This window comes from Heterocephalus glaber, unplaced genomic scaffold (assembly GCF_053883595.1).
Source record: "Heterocephalus glaber isolate CG9 unplaced genomic scaffold, H.glaber_assembly_v1.0 deba00000347, whole genome shotgun sequence".
NCBI classification, from domain to species: domain Eukaryota; kingdom Metazoa; phylum Chordata; class Mammalia; order Rodentia; family Bathyergidae; genus Heterocephalus; species Heterocephalus glaber.
Genome location: NW_028258143.1, coordinates 56,939,950 through 56,963,842, shown reverse-complemented (window position 1 = coordinate 56,963,842; position 23,893 = coordinate 56,939,950). Strand labels below are relative to the sequence as shown.

At 38.7% G+C, this 23,893-nt stretch overlaps 1 protein-coding gene across 3 annotated transcripts in view; it reads left to right on the top strand.

The window, feature by feature from the left end:
- Pde11a (phosphodiesterase 11A) overlaps positions 1 to 23,893 on the top strand; it is a 514,960-nt gene that overhangs the window by 403,022 nt on the left and 88,045 nt on the right. For all 3 annotated transcript variants that reach the window (XM_087200903.1, XM_004857742.4, XM_087200900.1), the window contains exons 11-13: positions 7,711 to 7,857; positions 8,077 to 8,184; positions 23,606 to 23,715. In XM_087200903.1, the coding sequence (XP_087057029.1) occupies positions 7,711 to 7,857; positions 8,077 to 8,184; positions 23,606 to 23,715 (365 nt within the window). The remainder of the gene's footprint in view (positions 1 to 7,710; positions 7,858 to 8,076; positions 8,185 to 23,605; positions 23,716 to 23,893) is intronic.

The following is a 23,893-nucleotide window of genomic DNA, read 5'->3' as shown; positions in this document are numbered from 1 at the left end:
GTGGTAAAAAGTTTGCAAACATCAGATTCACCAGAGAATATTGTGGCACAACCTGGGAAGAACTTGTAAGATGACTCACCAAGACTTCATTCACTCATCCAATGAATATTTAATGAGTTTCTTCCATGTGCCAAGTCCTGCTCATATTGGTGACTGTTCTGAGAACACAACAACAAACAAAACAAATATGATCCCTACCCTTTTCTATCAGACTTTTTTTTTTTGGTACCGGGGATCGAACTCGGGTCCTGGTGCTTGCGCCGCGGCGGCAAAACCACTGAGCTAAATACCCGGCCCTCTATGAAACTTTTAGCAAATAATTACACAATATAGTACTGGTGGAGCAAGGATGTCATTAACCATTGTCTTGCCTTCAGGGTCCTTAAGCTAGCTGGTTTTAGCTTCCCAGACCTGTATACAGGCCTCCCCTACCAGCATTCCTCTGGGTACTCAGGACCTTGCTCCTCTTTCTTGGGTTTACTGGTGTCCTTGTGTTATGTCTTGTGTTCTAGATGTCCCCCCACAGCCTCATATGGTCATAGGTGGGGCTTTTTCAGAAATGGCTGAATTTGGAGTGTGTGATTGATTCATGGTGCAATGCTAGGATTAAGGGTGCTAAGATTAAGGGTGATTACTAAATAGGTCCACTGAATGGTTTGGACAGCCTCAATCCTGGTAGCCTAAACAGAATATAAAAGGGTCAGAAAAAAGCTGCTAAGATCTCTTGCTTGCTTTGCTACCTTCTGCCCACCATGAGCTGTTTCTCCTCTGTGATGCCTGTCTGCCATGCTGCTCTGCCTTGAAGTCAGTCGATTATGGACTGAAAACTCTACAAACTGTAAACTAAATAAACCTTTAACCCTTTAACTTTGGGTGTCAGGTATTTTGTCTCAGCAATGAGAGACACCTTAGAAATCACAAGTTTGGGAACTGAGCAGAGTGCATTGCCCAGACAGGTATCACACCTACAGAGCAGTTGGTAGGTGAGGTGCTGGATGCTGGTGAGATAAAGTCCTCATGGATCTCCCATGACAGGAGTAGTTGGTGAGTCCTTGAGGACAAAGGATGACAGGAGTCCACTTGAACAAAGGCAGGACTGTCCCTGGATTCTGATTCAGCTAACACATGGCTCATGGGATCCCAACCCATACCTCCACGGGAGTCCTTTGCTAGCTGCATTTGCTTCCTAGGTAAATGTATCAGGATTGGCTGCCAGTCTCCCAGAGACTCTCTCCTTTCTCTTAACCATCCCTGTCTATGTGAGAGGGCAAGTTCTTCCTTTCATCTCTACACCACTCTCTTCTCTAGCTCTTTCAAAACAGGTCTTCATGACCCATTAAACTTAGGGACCCACTCAAGCAAAAACAAGTTTCTTTTTCTTGGAGGACTGCTTGATTTTCCATTCTCCCAGGAGAGGACAGAAAACAAAAGAATGAGAAATGAACAATAAAAACAAAGAATGAGGAAAGGAAACAAAGTCCGTTGCTTTTCCATGTGAAAACATTACAAACATTTGTCACCTGCCTTAACTAAAATTGTGACCAGAGCTTTCAAAGGAAGTTCTGAGAGTTCTGAGCATAGAGGACTAAGACTGGTTGCTGCCTGGGGTCAAGGGAGCAGATGCGGTATGGACAGTGAACAGAAGTCAGGCCCAGAGTCACAGGGAAGCCAGGCACCAGGGCTGTGGTCTAAGGCCACTGATAGGAGTTTGGCAAAGCCAATAGATAACTTCTACCTGGATGAGTTTTACAGTTAGTGAGGAAGCCAAAGGTTCCGTGGCAATTAGAACAAGCCCTGAATCCCTGGGAACAAGCAGAGTTGCTTTTAGTGCTTAGGCCTTTTATGCCTGTACCGCACAGTTTTGTGCCATCTTCAGGGGAAGTTGGAACCCTATGCTGGCTATACTGTTCTCTACCTGGAATAGCCAGTGTGGCTTTATTTCCTTAGTGAATTTGTATTTATCCTTCAATGCCCACATCAGATGATCCTCCTCCAGTGGCTTTCTTGGCCTAATATTCTTCTTGTTGCCTCTGATCTTTATGCTTTTGTTTTTTCACCAGTAATTCAGTTTAATCATCCTTCTTGAGTAGATCATGATCATCATAGGAATGGAGTTCACATCTTAGGTTTCAGTGCAGGCTTTATGACCTTGAGAAATTCTTTTTTTCTTTTTTTCTTTTTTTTTGGTACCGGGGATTGAACTCAGAACCTTGCACTTGCAAGGCAGGCAGCAGAACCACTGAGCTAAATCCCCGGCCCAAGAAATTTTTGATCTTAGTAACTATTTTTTTAGCATTTTAAATTATTCTAAATATACCTCATAAAACTGAAGTTTAATGGCAATTTGGAACTAAGGCAAGGACACTAATATAAAAAGTATTTCTCCCAGGGGTTCCACTGGTGGCCTGTATTTCCTCCATCATTGCACTGAAACCACACTCTATGGAAATTGTCTGTTTATTTCTTTCATCTGCCAACCAACTGTGGGCATAGGCACCACATTGATTTCACAAATGCACCCATGGAACCTAGGCACCTAGTGCAGCACCTGTGATAGAGTTAGTCATGAAATGCATGTGTGCTGAGTTAAGATGAATTAAATTAAAAGGCCTCAGGGAGAGGATAAAGTTTGATCCTCAGAGTCCAGTTACTGAAATCTCTTATGTCCCTCCTGTCTTTTTTGGGGTCTGATGTGATGATAAAAAATAATAATGAGCATAATAACAACACATCAACAACCACACTTCATAACAGCCATTGTTATTTAGTATTCCTAGTATTCCTAGTTATTTGGTATTCCAAGCACTTAGCAGGCTCTTTATGTGCATTGTTTTAGTCATTCCTTCCAGCAGACAGTCAACATGGTTTTGTTACACAAAAAATACTTAGTCTCTTGGCCACCTCCACTCAATAAGTAGGTGACAGAGGTAAAATTAGAGCCCATGTCTGTTGTGAGGCATGTTCTAGACAACTGCAAGCTAAATTAAATGAATTGCTTTTAGAAAAAACACTAAAAGGATTTTAGTCCTACATTTTAGAAACATTATTGCACTGCTAATATTGTTTTTCTGAAACATGTCCTGCTCCCCAGAGGACAAGTTACTTTTTCAGGGTGGTTTTAGGAGGATACAGATGATTTTGCATTAGCTCCAGTCAACACAAATCTAACAACTGGAGTTCATCCAAGCCTAGAGACTTCCCCCAAAAGCTCATATAAATAAAAACCAAAACATTGTCTACCAAATGCATCCAGTCTGTTCATCATAAGAAAGAGACCAGGGCCAGGGATTTAGCTCAGTGGTTTCGCCTCCTGCTGCGCAAGCGCAAGGACCCGAGTTCAATCCCTGGTATCAAAAAAAAAAAAAAAAAGAAAGAGACCAACAGGGTAGTTTCTCCATCTAAATCCCAGGTACTTCCATAGTGTACCCACGTTAGTTTGCATAATAGAAGAATGAGGGACTCTTAGCGTGGCCTTGCTTCTATTCAGAGACAGTGTAGTGGTGGAACCCAGTTAAAATCTTCCTCTGCCATTCATTCTGTGCAAATTTGGATACCTATTTATCATCTGTTTCAGTTGCCTCTTTGTAACATGAAATTTTATAAATTCCCAATTTCTTAGGGCCTTTATGAAGATCAAATGAGTTAATGTTCATAAAGTCCTAAAATAGTAAGTACTTGGCATATAATAAATGCTATTAAAGTGTTAGCAAAAGAACAAACTTTTCTGTCCCTTCCAACCACCATATAGTAGCTCAGCCTCCTGTCTCCATCAGTCCCAGAACACTAAGGCCCCATTGCTGCTTCTGTCCAGAGGAGTAAGTGAGTGAGTGCGCTTGAATGGCAACAGGTCCCTTTTCCTTTGAATTACCAGGGCTGGACTACTACACTCTTTGTTGTTTCTTCCCATTTTCTGAGCATCACAAAATGCTACATTCATGTGTCAAGGGATCCAGGATTGTATTTTAACATTTTACAGCCTCTTTGTAAAGCTACCTTTTCAGTTTTAGTGGAGGCAGTTTTATGACTCCCTTTGATAACCACTTAACTATTAAGACCCAAACAAAGAAGAGGAATGGTCAAAAGATATCAGGTACTCCCAACCAGCTAGAGTCCCACTTCTTGAACATTATTCAAATTAGCTCCAGGACTCATAATTCTGTGTTTTCATTTATTGCTGCAGTAAAGTAAATGGTTCTTTTATCCAAATGTTATTTCCTGGCTATTAATTCAGTAGTTATTTTGGATTGTGACACTCCTCTTTGATTTAGGGATATGGCACCTTATAAATATTTAAAAGTTGAAGACTGACACTTAGAAAAATTGATTGATTTGTTTTGTTAATATCATGTGGCTAGAGTAATTAGAGGTTCGGAAGACGCCGTCCCATTCTGTTTCTCAGAAGAGATGAGGTACGTGTATCTCTAGGACAAGAAATTTGGCAATGGAAGGCTGTTCCCAGATCTTTCACAGACAAGCCATCTACACTCAGTTCCTGGGGATGCACACTGTTGTCTACTCTTCATTTCCTAGAACCTGGTCTTGAACCCAGCAATGTAGGAATGAAAACTATCTACACTTCTCAAAATACCTGAAAATGGTCATTCTTGAATGGCTTGGACCTTTTTCTGCATCTACAAGTGCCAGCCAGGGTTTATGGCAGGGCTCAGGGTGATCTATAGACTGGTATGATTTAACTGTGGATCAATCAACCTATTAGGAGAAGAAAAGACAAGGTCAATAAGGCTGGGGCTTGGTGAACCAGAGATCATCCCACATTTTTCAACCTAATGTTCTTATTTCCTTTCCATTAACATTTCATAATGAAAAAATGCCTATATTCTTTAATTTTTAAGACAATTAAGTGAATTTAGTGCTTCTGTAGGGTAGAGGATTTATAATGGCATGAGGGAATACATTAATAATCTGCAAGACAGAGGCCACCTGGACAGCAGCAATGCTGACTCCATAGCCATTTCCGTTCCTTGGTGACAAACTGTAAGAGGGTTCAGCCTTCTATACCAATATAGAACTGAGATCTGAAACACTTATTTCCTTTGGGACAGGGCCTCTATCTCTTGGGAAATGGTTTCTTCGTTCTGTTTGAATTTTAATTTGAACAAATTGCAACAAGTACAGGTCTTTCTGAGTACCTAGTATTCTCTATATGCAAATCCCTGAGACCTATGAGGGGAGTTGGGTTGTTCTGGAGCTTCCTTTGTGAAAAGAAACATGGCACCTGCTTCACCTATGACAGCTGGGTAAATACACAACAAGAGAAAGAGGTCTCCATGTTTGCAGGCAGACTTGTTTGCACATAGAAAGGGATTACCTCTGACTTCTCCAAGATGACGATTTAAGGTATCATTTAATAAAGATAATTTTAGTGCTTTTTGGATAAAGAGAGTAGGTTAAATAGTCTCATTTTCTTTTGTTCCCTCCCGAAGCCTTGCTAAGACAACAGTAAAGGAATTTTCTTAAGCCATAAATTCTCAAAGCCAAAGATATTGGGAGAGAGTTTAAGAGTAAAAACTTTTTGGAAGCTAGAAAACAGTTGGGTGAATATTAAGTCAGCAAACCCAGGAAAGCCAAGATAAGCCAAGAAAAAGAAAACTGTGAGATTCAGAAGCAAAAGAGAGATGAAGGAACCACTAGAGAATGAACACTACACATCAGACATAGAAGGCAGGCAGTCTGCACTGGAGACATGCAGAAAATTCTAGGAGTGTTTTCTCCATGAATCAATGGAGTCTCCAAAGATCTAACATTTTGAGAGGAGACTTAAGCAACTAGTAGAGAGTTTAAGGGTTGAATAATCATAGATATACAGGCAACTAAGCACACATTAAAGAAGACAATTATTAACTCTGTAGGAAAAGTCATTATAGTAATCACATGACTTATCTATGTCTGTCTTGTACAGAGTCATAGTAATATAAATGCTGAATCATATCAAAATAAAGTATATGTATTAGGGGATTTAAAAAGTTAGCATATAAAGCTGCAGAGTATGGTAGATGTAGTATAAAACAGCTTCAATGGTGAAAAGTTAATTGAAAATATTTAAAACAGAACATAATCAAAACTAAAATCACTAACACCTTACTTTGTCAGAGACACATACACAAAAATCATCTAGATTATTTGAAAGCAGTTGCCCCTGGGTAAGAGAAAATTTTTGTACCAGAAGAGTACTACTACTGTGTGTGAGTGAATAAGAGTGTGTGTCAGTGTGTGTTTTTCTTTGTGTAACTAGCTTGTAGAGCTAATTTACTCTTAAAACTATGTGCATTTTTAATTTTGATTAAAAATATTTATAAAGTAAAAAATAAAGTGCTCATGTGGAGGTCAGAAACTCCAAGAAAAGGCACATATACATAGAGACTTTCCACCCTGTTTGAATTTCACAACCCTTACCTTTTAATTGCAAAAAGCTACAGTGCATGAACATGTCAACATATTTAAGTGATTTACTTAAGGATAAAAGTACTAATTTTAATAAAACTGTAGAAATTATATATTATATATTTATAAATTATATTTAATTTAATCTGTGTAATTAAAATAATTGTGTAAATTTTAATAAGATGAATTTTATAAATTGTATAAATATACATAATATATAATAAATTTATATATGTTCATTGTTCTTCCATATTGTGGGGGAATAACTAGTGTTTGGATTGTCATTTAGATATGTGAATTCTATAGAAAAGAATAGGGAAGAAAGGATTGATTATGTGGTTTCTGGAATGCTCAGAGTGACTGGGGCCGGATTTAATTGCTCAACCAAAGCAGTTCCAGGGCATAAATTATCCCTAGTGTAATTTATAGCCAAAGAATAGAGTAGGAATATGAATACAGTGTAGAATGGTCTCTGATAACATGAAAACGTAGAAGAGAGTCCTTCACCAAGAATGGCCCAAAAGATATGCTACACCTGCTGACATCAACATGAAAATGATTTCCAAAGACTTTTCCCCTCCTCTTTAGGTTTGTGTGGGGCAGTTAATCGACAGCTGCCTAATACAGGCATTTTGGAAACTCTGAATATGTATGACCAGTATTGTGATTACGCTATGAAGTTTGTACAGAATGAAGTTAAACAATATAGAAGAATTTATCCCTTCAATGAAACATGCTTATGCCAACCCTCCAAATTTCTCTACAGTATTTTATCAAGGCAACATATTTTGCACCAGAACTATGCTGTCTGATCCTTTCTGTTCTTTTGAATATACAGAATATGTGTGTAACAAAGAGCACATGAAAGCTACAGCATATAAGGACACAAGAAACAAGGCAAAGTGGTGTCTTCCCATCTTGCTCTCCTGAATAGCAGCAATTAAAATTCACAGCTGCTGGTTTCCCAGATGTTTCTTGCATTTAGTGTTCTGTAATATGCATCAGAATATATTGTATGACCATGGTTTTAGTAAACTAGAGAGTTCTGTATTCTAAATTGTGCAGACTGGATCCAATGTATATATTTTATCTTCTGATTACCTTCCCTCCTCCTCTTGCTCCATTTGCTTGGGGCATTTGCAGCTCCGAAACAAAAGACATTTACAGCTCAGAGTTTAGCTGTATCAGGGTGTAAGCACAGGTCAAGCCTGAATTATGTGGCACTTCTGATAAGCAGGGGAGGAGAGCAGGACACAGGGTTGGGAAATCTGGTGAACTTGGCTCGACTTAAGTCTTTTGCTTTTTTAGGCAGCCAACATCCCTTTGGTGTCTGAACTGGCCATTGATGACATTCATTTTGATGACTTTTCCCTTGACGTTGATGCCATGATCACAGCTGCTCTCCGGATGTTCATGGAGCTGGGGATGGTACAGAAATTTAAAATCGACTATGAGGTAAGATGTGGTCTTGGGTGATCCAAGAAGCACACCTGGGACAATGTGTCAGATGCTCTTAAAAGCAGGTTTTTTAAAGACAAAATGGGGATGATTGTTCCTGCCCTGCACACTCATGAGATTGCCTTGAGATTCTCATTGGATGTTGGTGGAAAGGATTTGATAGTCTGCTGGTTACACATCCAACTGCCTGACACAACCTCTCCCTTTCCATTTCAGACACTGTGTCGCTGGCTTTTAACAGTGAGGAAAAATTACCGAATGGTTCTGTACCACAACTGGAGACACGCTTTCAATGTGTGCCAACTGATGTTTGCGATGCTAACTGTAAGTGTGTTCAGTGATGGTGGAAGGTCACCTTTCATTTGTGGAGACCTACAGGTCTTCTCCTTTATGTCTCTATTTCTCTACCATGTGACTAGACCTTACCTGTCCTTGTTATGGGAGAATATATTTGAAAACAATTTCTGGACTTTAAAGCTGTAAAATCATTGACATTTTGACACAGATGTAGCCTTAGAATGAGAACTTGAGCCTCTTTTCTATGTTCTTTCTTGGTAAACTGGTTCTTTTACAAGAAAAGTGCTTGAACGTTCAGTGTAATCTTTTTGCAGAGGAAGTGGAGATGAGGAACCCCAGATAAGATACTATGGGTTTCTGGAGAGCCACGGTGGGGTGGTAGAAATCTTGAGCAAATGCTTATTTGAGAAAACACCCAAAGAGGCCACAGGATAAAGAGTGGGTAGGAGTGGGTGCCCTCAAGTGAGAGGCTCAGTAGACTTAAATGCTGTGCCCCTGGGCTCCCACCCAGTGACGGTGGTGAGGCTGTGTTATAGGACAGACAGCTAGAGCACTGGGCCAGAGGCAAGCATTTGAATTAAATCTGACACCAAATGTTTACAGCAAAGATTGTAGCAATCCTCCATTCAGCCCCTCTTACTGGCAAGAATTAGGGCTTATTTTTCCTTTACTTCCCCTTACATTGTTAAGCTATTATCAAGAAAAATGGTTTCTGGTTTACATGTGTTAGCATCTTTGGTCTCATAGTAATATATGCATACATATGTATAGCACACATATGTGAAAAACGTATATAAATATGTTTACCATACCAAAAAGAGAATGTGACCTTTAGATTCTCAAAATATAAATACAAAAAACCATGTATCTTCACATCTTAAAGTTGAACACAAAACAGGGAATTCCTTGATCCAAATCTATTTCTCCAGGAAAATCTCCATCCTATTCTCTGCCTATTCAAATTTTATTCATCTTTTAAGGCATTAACCTAATGCCAGGTTTTTCCCTTTCTCCCAAAGCATCAATAATTACCTTTCTCCTCACTGTCTACTGAGCATTTTAAGTTACCCAATCTTTCATTCTCCTCTAAAGTAAACTGCACAAGGAAAGAGACGATTTCTTATTCTTTCAACAACAGTCACATATTTGCTAAACACATGTTTATTGAGGGCCCTACCAGCACCTTGCACTCTGTCATGTACTTGTTAGGTTTGCAACAAATGTCCATTGGATTGACTTGAACTCAAGTGTTCATACAGTATATGAAGATGGGAAGGCTGCTAGTCATGGCGCATGCCTGTAATCTCAGCACTCTGGGACCTATAGGAGGATCACAAGTATGAGCCCAGCCCAGGCAATTTAGCAACATAGCAAAACCTTGTCTCAAAATGTAAAAAGGGACTGGATGGGCCAGAAATTTAGCTCAGTGGTTCTGGCCCACTAGCACAAGTTCCTGAATTCGATCCCCAGTACCAAAAATAAATAAATGAAATAAAAAGAGACCAGAGATATAGCTCAATGTGAAGGATTTTGGTTCAATCCCCAGTACAGAAAAAAGGAGGAGGAGGAGGACGAGGCAGAGGAGGAGGGGAGAGGGGGAGGCAGAGGGATCTGGAGAAGGAGGGGAAGGAAGAGGAGTAGGGAGAGGAGGAGAGGGAGGGGGAGGGGAGGGGAGGGGGAGGGGAGGGGAGGGGGAGGGGAGGAGAGACCAAAATGTCTTCAGCTTCTACTCAGGAGACTTGTCCTGTGGGTCCTCCTCTGCTTAAGGAACAGATAGCCTCATCTGGAAACCTGGAGTGGTCCCATCCCTTGTGCACGCCATCAGAACGGCCAGTCGGTCCTTGGTGGAACAAAGATGCCTTGAGTCCTGAGGCAAAGTGCCAACACTGCTTGAAAGCAAACACCTCATTTTGGTCTTCCTTATCAGATTTCAGTAGATAAGATGCATGACCTTCGTGTGCAGAGTTCATGTGTCTAGCTCACAAAGGGCATTAACTTACTAAGTGACTGTTTGGAGAACCTGTGGATTTATGGAATTGCTAAAATAAGTAGGCAGAAACCTTGTTCAGCAAGGGAAATAGAATTGTCTGTAATATTGTGAATTAGTGATGTTAAATTCGGAAACAGACGTTTTTGAAAAGCATTAAAGTAGTCAAGATGTGGAAATCTGGCAAGGGCAATAGATTCAGGGTGAACCCTTAGAATAGAAGGAAACATATACTAAATTTTTATCAGTGAATATTCATTAATGTTATGGACTACCTTGATACTTTTCAAGAAAATGAAGAAAGTAAATTATCAAACTATGTGACCACAATGGGCATCTCTTACTGTCAGAAATTTCAAGAGTGAAGCTATTTTTACATGTACTCAGTGAATTTAAAGACTGTCATTGTTAGAAAAAAATTTAGGTTTTGTTTTTGTATTCATGCTACTGCAAAAGTAGAAGACTTTGCCGTTAATGTTCTCTAAGGGGAGATGGGGAGGACTGCAAAATAAAAAGTGCAGTAGTAAATATTATTTTTTCATCCTCACATTGAGTTGTGTAGCCACATCTGGAAGTTATTTTCTGCTCATTACATTTTTAAGAGCTTGACTAAAGATTACAATAGGTTGAAAATGTTAAATTTTGTTTGTCTCTAACTCATACATCTTTCAACTTGACAATGGACAATCTGGTTAACCAGAAGTTTTTAACCAAGAAAATAATTATGAAGAGAAAAAGATTACTGGATCTATGTAGATAAAAATAAATTTAGTTCACTCATCAATTCTAATTTCTGAAATATGAATTCAGTCTATGGCAAAATGATACCCAAATTATTTCCACGGATGGGTATCAATGTTTCAGACACCCCTGAAGACCGAAGACTACCAGGGTCTTTCTTTGCTTTAATCTTATGCAAGGAATTTCATATTCTATCTGCATGTGATGAATTAGAACCAAAATTTTATATTAATTTGGAAAACGAATTCGTTATACACCAGCCGGCCATGCGCATGTGCGCTAAATTTTCCGCTAGATGGAGCTCCAAGGCAAAGTTTCCCCGCCAGTTGCCAGAAAAGGGTGGAAAAAACCTTATCAACAACCTTCCTTGAAAGTGCTTTTCTCCTAGCACAGGAGATACCGAGGCACACATACCAGCGCCAAATAAATATTTTTCTTACAAAACTGACCAACAAAGCCAGTCTGTCTGAAAAGAGACTCGGCTATCAGGATGGGCCTAGTTAATGATGGCTGCCTATACAACGTTCTCCATGTGACCTTAAATATGTGATTATCTATTTTCCCATGCCCATTGTCTCTGGGAAGAGAAAGATGCAGAGTTGTGTGTCACTCACTGCTGAGCAAAAATTTTGGCACCATGAACAAGACAAGAAAATTATAAATATATGCACCAGCTTCCTAACCTTCAACTCTAAAATCTTGCTGCACGTGGAAAATAAATTTATTGTCTCAGAATTGCATTTTGCAGAAGCATTCTGGCTCATATCTCAGTAACAAAGCAATTTTATCACTTTAGAAATTAAAATTGTAGGACAGGCAATTTGGGAGAAAATGATGGACATTTAGTTCACTGAGAATCACACTGGCGACTTATTCATTTGTTTCATGTATCTGGAGTGAAATTTCATATTTATATAATGAGAGCTTCAATGTTTTCCTTTACTTTTAAATAGATAGTTAAAACTTATCAAACTTTGAATTCCTTCAATAAATACAGTAGATAGTGCCAGTTATTATTTGTAATTAAAATGAATAAAAACCTGATCAATGAGCTGTACAAATTCTCTCTATTTCTAGGCAAATGTAGAATGAATATTCCCTCAAGCACATCCATAAGGAAAGATGATAGACACACTTCTTATATTCATGATGTAGAACAGATATAAAAAAGCGCTGTGCTTTTGTTTGTATTCTGTAAGATAAAAGGTGTGTAATAGTGCTAGGGCTGCAAAGACATTTTTCAGTTTTATAAATGATGTATGAGCTCTGACACATTTTCCAGTGGCGGGGGGGGTGGGGGGGGCGGTCCTTAAGAGTCAGTGTTCTTTACTATCCCATAAATGTACTCATTAGCCCTTTGGGCCATGCCCTGCATCCTGTAGGGGCTCAATAAAGATTAAGTGAATGAGCGAATTTAGTTTAGGGCAATATTATTCAAGGAACCATGTTGCTCTGTGTCCAGTTATTTAAAAAAAAACAAAAACAATAAAATGATGAACAACTATCACTGCTAAAAATCTTGTTCTTCCTTCATATCACACTAAGGTTCAGCAAGGGTTCATATAGAATATTATGATCTTGCAGAATTCACTGGATATGAAAAGCGAAGAGCACATGATCACATTAAAATTTATGGTGGTGCTGGCGGCATGGCGCTGGTGGGGAATTGCAGTTAAACACTAATAATAACCAAGTATCACAGCAAACACATTGACACCCCCTGACATTTACTGGAGTCTGCTTAAATCTTAAATGTAGAGGTAGCGTGTTTAAGTCCATATTCGTGTTGTCAACAAGGTTATTTTCAGAGATAAGCCAAGCTGTTTTATTGATAATTCAAACGAGGGAGCAGAAGGGACAGTTAGGGAGAAAATCCAACCTATTCACCAGCTTGAGGAAATGTGCCGTGTGCTGTCTGCAGTTGTCAGAAAGGTCCTTGATTTTTGAGGTAGAAAATTTCTTCTGGAAGGAGATTATAGAACAATTGGAATTCTTTTCTTTCCCCTCCAAAAGGACAGAACTGAGTTTTTAAATAAAACATTTTCAATCAAAACCAAAATTTTATTCTCAACAGAAATAAAATTTCTTTGCAAATTATGACATTGGAGGTACAAAAAGATCTAGATGTTTCATTATAATAAACAATGGTATTTATAATTATCAAACATAATTTTGCATTACATTTCCTTGTCAATATAAATAGTAACTAGTCATATTTACTTTAAAATACATGAAAGCATTATCATAATAATACAATAAAATCTGCATGTTAGAAAAACTAGTTCTTTGATCTTCCTGTAGCTATAACTGAAAAATTGGTAAATTTCTAACTTAGGAAAGGAGTGATTTTTTAATGTTTTTGCAGAATATCAGCAGTGGCCACTATACTTATAAGGCTAATCAATTTGAATACTATGTTTAAATTATACTTAAGACTCCTATCTTTTCCTATCAAGTAAGAAGGTTCTTATTTTTATTCTCTCTGCCTACATCTCAGAAACCCAATTAGCCACTCCATGTTTCTAGCTGACATTCCCTTTATCCACATTTATTTTATTAAAGAAAAAAGGCAAAGACACACATAATTAAGAACCTGGTGTGCTAATAACCAAACATACAATTGGGCAGGATAATACAATCCATTTCCTCTCACAAGAGAGTAACCTCCATAACTCACTTTAAGCGCTGCCATTCATGAGTTATGGGTCATTCCCTTTCTAGTGAAAATAAATTCTCTGGCACCACCAGCCCAAGCTGGGTATTTTTCTTAGGACATGTAAAAGCGTATGAGCATGATCAAGTCCAGGGTTACAGGGAAAATATAACCTTTTGTTCATGGACACAGGTTTGCAAGAAAATGTATGTGGTTTGAAGGTTAGGCTACCTACTGACAATATAGGATTTTTTATTAAAATGAATTTATTCTTGAGATTTTTACTATGTTGGTAAACTGCTTAATCTGTCGCTTTATGTTTTATGACACCAGCTGAATCCTGCGGGTCAGACAGACTCAGCAGCAAAGCGATGGTCGTTTCTCACAGCATCTATTCTCCACGGTGTATGACTTCTGGTGACACTTTCTTGGGACTGAAATCTAGCATCTAAGGGTGTTAAGTTGGAAGCATTAAAAAGTTTTAACTTTTCACAGGTCTCATTTGATCTTGGTGCAACAATGGCTAATAAAAATTGGGGTAAGCTTTAAAGAGCCTTCATGTTCTTGAAATTCATCAACCTGGCTTCTCATGGCACTGAGAGATCTGTCTTTCTGCACAATTAATGTGCACCAAGTGACCTGCTTCATTTCTGTGCTCACAAATCATGTGTTATATTCTGTTGAGTTAACTAGTAAGTTTTCATAAACAAAATACAAACTTTTTCTAAACATGGACAAAACATGCTGCCCTTGTCCTCAAAAAAAACCATAAAACACGTGTGTGCACACACACGCACACACACACACATTCTTAGTGTTGAAAGCTAAGTCCTTAAGAATCTGATACTTTTTCTTTTTTAAAATGGAGTACCTGTGCTACATACAGCTATGTTTATTGTACTATCTAAATTAGAAACCTCAGTTTTCTCAAGACTTTTTAAAGTTTTATTTCATTTTTAATTGACATGTAATTCTCAAGTCTGATTAAGGTATATAGTCTGAAATTTTTCCTCATACCATTTTTATATCTTTGTGCATATCTTATCAAAATGTGAGAACAGAGATATATTGAGCAATTTTTATTTGACCGCATCATGGCTTCCTGAGAATGAAATAGAGTGGTGACAGGTGCCAGAGGTTTGCTTTGAAACAGCCCAGCAAACAAAACAAACAAAACACAGTATGTGAAGAAACAGATGAAACACGATTGACAAAATATGGACTTCTGTTGGTTAGGCAATAAATATATGGCACTCATTATAGTCTTCTATTTTTCTTTGCTTTTAACTTTCAAATATATATTTTTTAATTATGCTATTAATTAGGTTAAAATTAAATCTTGGAAGGGGATAAAAGTAACTATAATTGCATAAAATCAATCTAATATTTTTCATTTATGCATCAAATATTTATTCAACATGTATAATTATAACAGAGCACTATGTTTTGCTCTCTTGCCTTTCTGACACTTACATGGATAAGCATTTGCCACATTATTTGAGGTTAAGGTCATTATATGACCCAAGCGTGCCTTAGGTTTGACAATTTGAGGGCAAGTACCTTCAGAAGCATTTAGTTATGCAAGAAAGGCACTTGACTTTAAAGTCTTCCCAACTCCTGTAAGCTTAGTAAGGAAAGGATCACTGTAGAGAAATCAATATTTTATTGATGCCAAATCTACATTCAGCTTGAGAATAAAGAGAAGCAAATTTGATTGAATCTATCCCACTTCCAGGGATAATTAGACAAGCTATACTTGGTTAGTGTTGTGTTGCAGGCTCTGGTGTAGGAGATGCATGAACCTATTGGTGCTGGATGGCAGTCCCTTAACAGCTGGAAAAGTTCTGGTCTCTGAACCTCAAAAAAGGGCTGAAGTACCTCTTTTTCAGCTCAGCAGACCCAAATATTGGCAGGCAAACATCACCATAAACATCAAGGAGGTATGACCACTAATGTAGATCTTGTCATTTGTCTGCTTGAGTTTTTCCCTCCATAGAAGATTGTGGTTTATATCTGCCCTTCTTCCCTTGTGCTTTCATCACATACTATGTCTGAGTAGCAAAGAAAGTTTTTTTTAAAGATAGATTGTGGCATCAAGTAGTATTCATTTATTCTTAAGCACTCCTGATAGACAACTGAAGTTGGTTTGTATTCTAAAGCTTGAAAAAAATCCTCTGCCTAAAAGCCTTGCCTCGCAGCATATGGAATAGCTTGATATTCATCCACCTGTATCTCGGGCTTATGTATTGAAAAGCCCATGGAATACAGTCCCAAAAAGAAGCATGCTCAGCTTGCTACAAATGCATGTGGAGCCCAACCATGGGCATTAACAATTTTTCACCAGCCTGAGCTACCTGTGACTGGGATATGTGCTTGATCGGGGTGGGGGCAAAATTGAAGGCACCCTTCTTGTAGACCCATCAGTCTCTAACAGGAGATCTAAGTTTCACAGATAGACTCCTCATGTTAAAGATGGTCAGGCAGAGCTGGACCAGCCATCACCGTTGAAATTGGAGTCTTTTATTTAAAAGATATGAAAGCCTTGTATGTGGTATGTACAATGCAGCCTTCAAAGATCACTCTGGCTGAAATAAATTTGATTTTAATAATGTACTAAAAAGGAAGCCTCCAGATGGTGACCCTACATAATTAATTTCTGCATACCAGAAATTAAATTATACCAGAAATTAAGGGTTTTTTACATAAATACTGCCTTTGACCCCACCGTTCACAGCACCTCGAAATTCAAGCTGCTTCTAGAGGAGGCAGTTCCTTGAGAGAATCATCTCTTTCAAACCCCAGTGGAGCTATGCAGTACTTTTTGCTCCTCTTATGCAAAAGAAAGAAAAGAATGAGAGAAAGAAGATCTCCAAAAAGCCATCATGCTGCCTCTCAACCTTATCCAGCCCACTTACGCTCTCTCAGTGTCTGGACGTCAATGTCCAAGGAAGAGCATTCACAGCCAAGAACCTGCAATTTGGGATTTCTGCAAACATTAGGAATTTCCGATACACAATTAGATTCCCTTCCTCTTGGCCTGCCATCAGATTGCAGACTCAATGTTAAGAAATCCTCAGGAAATCCATCATCATTCAGTATCTCCAATATTTGGGTTCGAGAAAATGTGAGGGCAGAATTTCTGGCATCACTTTCAGATTCCTGTGCCAGGGCTGCTCTAGGACAAAAGCTTGCAGTCTCTGATGCATCTTCTCCAGACACCAAGCGAGAGAGGCCGGTACCTCCACCATTACTCTCTTCCACAAGGCGCAAGCCAGGCTGTGATGGCCTCCCGTTAGAAAAGGGCACTCTGACACTGTTCTGGCTGGCTCTGTGTGTGACCAGACTATGTGACTGTGGCCATCTTCTCTGCTGTTTTATTCCTGATGTCTGGAACAGAATGCTTCATCAGTATTTGCTCAGTGAGTAAATGCATGGATGCTTGTCAGAATGTCACTATTTTATTCCAAGCTAGGACAGCTTGTTAAGTATAGGTTTGTTTTTAAAACAAAACAAAAGAATGTACAAATATATACACACAAAGTACATAAATTTTAATGAATAAAAAATAGACATAGTAGATCCCCCGTACCAAAAAAGAAAATAGACATGTAGGACATAAAGCAAAACTCACCCATGAATCCACGACTGATAACATTGTGATGTACATCTTGACAGTCTTTGTCCTATGCATATATTTAGACATTTCATAAAATTGTGATATTTCAGTATATGTGCAGCCAAAGGGAGCACAAAATTTTGATATATTATACAAACAGTTACATTTTTCTTTTCTCTGTAACTTCATCTTACAACACTGTTTATTATCAGGTACATCTTGATGCACCAGACCAATGTTTGGACTAAAAATGCCCAATGGCTCTGCTATATCAACCTAACACTTCTTATTCAAGTACAATATACTTCATGGGACAAAGCATACAAGTGATTCTTTAAAGTCCTACTACCTAGCATTCTATCCTCCTGAGAGTATTTAAAGGCTGCACAACTACACATCCCTCATGTTAGAAGCTGTGTAGCACAGTAGATAAGAACAGATTTGTGGGCTGTACTCCCACGTCTGTAATTTTTTAGCCATGTAACCTGATGCCTCAATAGTCTCATCTATAAAATGGTAAGACAAGAATAGCATCTACCTCAGAGATTTCTTAAATGGATTAATGAATTCGAGATATTTAGAAAAGTGCCTGGCACATACTAAACACTACAGAAGTGTCAACTATTGCTAGTGTTATCCCAAGCCTGTTTTCTCAGATATTCCAATTGCTTGATACATAATGGGCGCTTAATAACATTTATTAAGTGAACAGATCCCCCATAGCACCATCTAGTGTTGACATTATGCCTGCTATTTTTGTACCTGTTTGGACTAAAAGCCACAAAGTGACAGTCACTTTTCTCTGCTGATATTCCTCCACTCGTTAGTATTATACAGGCGCAGCTTGGAAATGGGAGTGCATCCTAAATGGCTTAAATTTTGTGTTGACTAATGACAGAAATTAGTTGATACTTTCAAAGACCCTAAGAGTCAGTCCTTCTGGTCTGGGTACTTTGGAGTCCTAGTTGCTGTATGCGGTGGTAGGGTTACAGCTGGGGGTACGGTTACATCAGCAGACATTTCAGCCCAGTGAGGGACCATCTCTGGGGTCTGCTCAGAGGAAGTCTCAGGCTTTTCTGAAAAGGGTGCCCTAGAAGCTAGGTCTCTATTCCTTGACTGTCTTCTACCTAGATATATTATATTCACTGCTTACATTTTTGACACAAACCACGAGGGACTAGGGGCAAGAAGATATAGTAACATAAAGGTCGGTAAAACTCATAATTACTGAGTGAAATGCAGAAAAGCCATAATTTTATTTGAAAATAAAATAATGAACTAGAGTCAAGAATGTGATAAATGCATTAAAATATACTTCTGCTGCCTCTCTGTTTTCTTTTGAAGGTATGTTTTCTTCAGCATGCAGCTGACTTTTCTGCTCAATATGAGGTCTGGATGGATAGGGCCAGAAAAAGATGGATGGGTGGGGGAGAGGCGAATGGCCACTTAGTGGCAGGTGGACACTTTGCAGGCCTGATGACTCTCAGAAACCATTTACCAGGCGGCTTTAAATCACAGTCAAGAGATAGATGCTGCTTCAGTAACTCAGGTATCACAGTTAAGAGAGGTGAATATGCTTTGTGAGACTGTGTATGTTGTGCTTCAGGGAATCTTTAGTCTGAGGATACAGAGATGGGTTCTGTGGTCTTTGAATACTGTATAAAATTATATAAAAGTTTTTAGACAGAGAGTGCATAACTTCTATCGAATTCTCAAAAATGTCTATGGTATAAATAATTTAAGAGATGAATGCTAGGTTTCCAGGGGAAAAGCTGTGTAGGAAATTACAACAAAATTAGCTCCATCATATTATATAATGGGTACTGATGGCTTGAAAGTGATTTGGAATGTTGATCTTGAATCTATTAGATGGTGTTTGATTTTAACTTCTAACCAATTTTCTAGTCAAATTATAGTGTTTTAGTAATGTACCCACTCTTACTGTTCTGACTCATCAGTTCAAGTCAATAGTATTTTCACAGGCATATATATATATATATAATGTGTTTTATATATTATATATGTAATATATATCTTGTAGTCTCATTGTTTAAAATACTTATTTAATTATACAATAGTAACTACTGATTACTTGATAAACTTTCAGAATTTACCTAGCATTAGCAAGGCCAAACCTAACAAAGCTAACTTAACAGTTTTAAGATGACAGATATAACAGAAAAACTTATTTATATCCCCTTCTCCTTTCAAAAATTACCACCATATAATATCAAGAACAGAAATGAACATAAATTTTCCCTGTCATGGACCCATAATGGTAAAAGGAAGAAAATGGAGAGAGGATGGTTCATAACATAGCAGAGATGAGCAAGGACACCCCAGGTGCCCTCAGGTCTGAGAAGGTGGAAGACAGGCCACACATAAACAGTGCCCCTGAGAACCTAGCAGGGTTCTCGGACACCACAAAAATGGGGCCAGGTTACCAATGTGCAGTAACCAGAGTTTTTGCTGGAGAAACTGAACCCTAGACTTCAGGACACCAGCAAAAGGAAAGTTAGGGTGAGGTACACATTGAAAATAACAGCATTAAATGAAAGCCTACAGCCTTCTAGGTGGGTAGCCATATCTCTCTTTCCTCAATCCCAACACTTGTGTTTATACCATCTCCAGCCAGCAGATTGGAGAGTCCAGAGAAAGGGAGTTTAGATACTGAGATTTGGGGATGTCTAGTAAAAGGCCAGCTGGTCACCTATAGTGAGGCCCAGCAACCTACAGGCACCAGTAATATCTACTGTATCTAAATTTCAGTGCAGTGTCACTGTTTAAAACACTTACTTTCATAGTACCATATTAACTACTGATTACTTGATAAATTTTCAAGACAAATATGAGTAGTCTTAAATATGCGTAATCTGCCAAAGATTGCCAGGCATTTGAGGGAAACACAGAAAAGAAGTTGGTCAGAGGAAACCGGTGATTCAAGGAGGAAGCACAAAGATCAGAAATTGTTACGAATGTCTTCAGAAAGATAAGGATAATGGATTCATGGGAGAAGAATAGCATGTCACTTTAAAAGGAGCAGAAAAATGCTTATAGTTTAAAAACTCCTAGAAAGAGGAAACAATTATATAAGAAAAGGGAAAGAAAAAATCAAGAAAAACAAGAAAAATCAATACAAGAAATGCAACATTCCTCCAATTGGAGTTCCATTCAAATAGCACAAAAAAGATACTGAAGGAAAATAAACAGAACAAAAAGATTAGAAGAACATTATACTGAAGAAGTAAAGATTGGGTTTACTGTGCAAATTGAATTGGAAAGAATTCAAAACAAAGTGTATCTTTGTGATATTGATGAATCACCAGAGGAAGTTCTAAAAGAAAGAAAATCAAATAGCATTCAAAGTATTAGGAATAAGGATGGTGTAATTGTATATTCTTCTCAGAGGCAACTCAGGAAGCTAAACAACAGTGAGCCAGTCCCTCAAAATTCTAAGTGAAATTATTTGAACCTAGAATTGTTAGGCAAACTAACAAGTACAAGAATAAAGGGATCTTTTTCAGTTGTGCAACCCCCCCAGAACAATCAACTTCCCCACCCCCACCTCCTATTAAAAAGTTAATACTTGGGCTGGCAATTTAGCTCAGTGGTTCCGCCACCTGCCTTGCAAGCAGAAGGACCCAAGTTCAATCCCAGGTGCCAAAAAAAAACACAAAAAGTTAATACCCTTTCCCATGAAGCCACTGAAAGATGTGCTTCTTCAGTTTGTAAAAGCTAAAACTTGGAAACAGCCCAAGTGCCTATCAACTGGAGACTGGATAAAGAAGATGTGGGGTTTTTTTATAAAATGGAGTACTACTCAGCCAAAAAGAATGAGAAATTAGAGACATTTATAGCTAAATGGATGCACATTGAGGCCATACTCTTAAGTGAAATAAATAGGACACACATGTGTAAATACTGAATAGTTTCTCCAGTGTGAGAAAGTAAAAATATAAAATAGGATCAAAATATATAATAGTAATGTGAAATTGGAAGAAAAGGTCTAAAGTGGTAGGGGAAGTGGGAGGAGTAGGGGAAAGAAAAGACGGCAAAGGAAAAAATATGAAAAAATGGAAACAAAGTCTTTATAAATAGGGAAGGGTGAAGGGGGTGAAAGGAGGGCAGGGGAAGGGGGAAAAAATAAGAACCAAGGGCCGGGAATTTAGCTCAGCGCAGTGGTTCTATCGCCTGCCTCACAAGCCCAAGGTCCTGAGTTCAATCCCTGGTACCAAAAAAAAAAAAAAAAAAAGAACCAAGATCCATCATGTAAAGGTGCAAATTCCCAATGATGAATGTCATCGTATTGTATACCTAAAATATACCAATAAACTTAATGAATAAAAAAAGTGCTTCTTAAAAAGAAGGGAGAAACTGAGGAAGGAGAAAGGCATGGGATGCAGGAGATAGGAAGTCACCCCCAGGAGAAGAAACAGGAAGCCCTGAGTGATGGTCAGGAAGCTGATCAAGCTTCCTCAGGACACAAAGGATCAAATTAAAAGTGTGACCTTTGTGGCCCTCTTTAAAAGTATTTCAAGAGACATTTTACAGAGGTGTGTGGGGTGTGAGTAGACTTAGATGTTTGGGAGGAATCCTAACTCCAGGAAGTGAAAGTAAGTATGTTAAGAAGGGAAACAATCACTGTGTGCTAGTTGGCTCAGCAGTAAGTGGTATTTACCAGGTGAGCATCAGCAAAGCTTATGTATGGATTATCTGGGGAGGCTGAGGGGAAGTGCAGGAACTCACTCTCACCTGCCACCAACACCCTCAGACTCTGGCAGGGGTACCCCAGGAGTGTGGCCCTCTCCACCTCCTGCTAAGTAGCTGTGAGCCCTTGGGCATAGGAGGTGACCACTCTGTGACTCGGTTTCCTCATCTGTAACTGGGAATAATACTAGCACCTACTTTATAGTACCATTATTATGAGAATTTAATGAGTTAAAGAGCTGAAAGCTTGTGGGACAATGGCCGGGTACGTAAGAAGGACTATATAAGTATTTGATGAAAAACTAAGTGCTAACAATGTGTGCATATTATAAATGTGATGGGTGCCTACCAATTTAGGCTTTAAAAATGCAAATAATTGCCTTTGACAATCAGGAAAGGAGAAGCATGAGGGACTACTGGTTACTGGTTTTAAATCTCTTAGTATGATTTGACTGAAAAAGAAAAGATCCCAGGTAGTATTTTAACTGAAATCAATTGAACATAGAAAAACCAACAGCCAACTTCAAATTTTAAAAGGAAGGGCACACACAAGGTTTGACAGGGCTATTTCATACTCCCAGACAATTTGTTAACATTTCCGTTTGCTATGCTAATGAAACTACATGTAATTCTAAATGTAGCAGAAGACCCAAGTCAATTTTCAAAAATAAAACTATCACCACAGGATCCTATTACTCAGTTATTTCTGCAATAAAAGCTCAGCCAACTAAAGAACAAAGTTTTCATTGCACTGAAAGAAGTGTCTTCCATGTATTCATCAGTGAGCATAGATTTCAGGAAAAAAAGCACACATGAAAAGTGAAGTGATTTGAATCCTCCTCTTGCCCTCTGATAAAGATTTTAATAAGTAATGAAATGGAAGACTTAATAAACGGGGAGAATAAGGCCTTGGTTCAAGAAAATGCATAGACCTTCTCTCCCTGAGGTGTACTTCCTCTTCTAAACTAATGAAACGACCAGCAGGAATCAAAGAACCATTGCTGCTCTTGCTTCCATAATTATATAAAACTGCTTCCAAAAGAAATCACATCACACTTACACGTGTTTCAACAGCAAGGCTACCAGGATCAGAAAAAAGAACTCCAAGTAATGGATATTCCATGTGATTTTACTCCTGGGTTGCCTAATCCTCTTCCAAATTCTTCTTTCCAAGACACTCACTACCTTAATGCCTGTATGAATTTCATCTGTTCACCAGCCTAATATGAATTAAGTTAGTTAAAGGATAAGTTCTAGAAGGTCATCATGTAACAATTTGAATACTTCTAAGGTATTCCATTTAATATAAAGGCTTTATTTTCTTCTGCCTGCTTTCACTTGAGAGGCATCTGGTGGATATAGCATTCAGTTCAAAATTCACCATCTCTTCTAATGCCCCTACCACTACACATTGGTACTCATCACTAAGATGTACAACAGCAAAACACACTTTGCTCTGGGCCTTTGCCAAACTCTCCCTGGATCTGGATATACAGCCTCCTCTCTTAAAAAGAGAACAAAATAGTCTGAACTTTGTCCTGGTGTGGCAGCGTGGACCACTGTGACAGGGGACCTTCGGCCATGCAACTGACCACTGAACTTACTGTTGTCCAAGACAGTGGCAGTTAATCATTTCCTTAAATGATGTGGGTATGAAAACAGAGTTGATTCTTGCTCAGCTGGCTAACTTTATCCAGCCTCCCTGCCCCTGTGGTGACTGTTGCCATTTTCCCCTTCTTCCCAGACTGCTGGGTTCCAAGAGATTCTGACAGAGGTGGAAATTTTAGCGGTGATTGTGGGATGCCTGTGTCATGACCTCGACCACAGGGGAACCAACAATGCCTTCCAAGCTAAGTAAGTGTTCTAATTGTTGTGATTTTAATGCATTTGCCTTTCTGTTCAAAGCCAAAGGTGACGAGTGCTAAAGAGTAAAGCATTAATTTCTGGCACTGGAGGCCAAGGCCACGCAAGCTTGGGTGTGCATGTCACAGGGCCCATCCATCTTTATAATTCCCCATTCTTCTTTTAATTG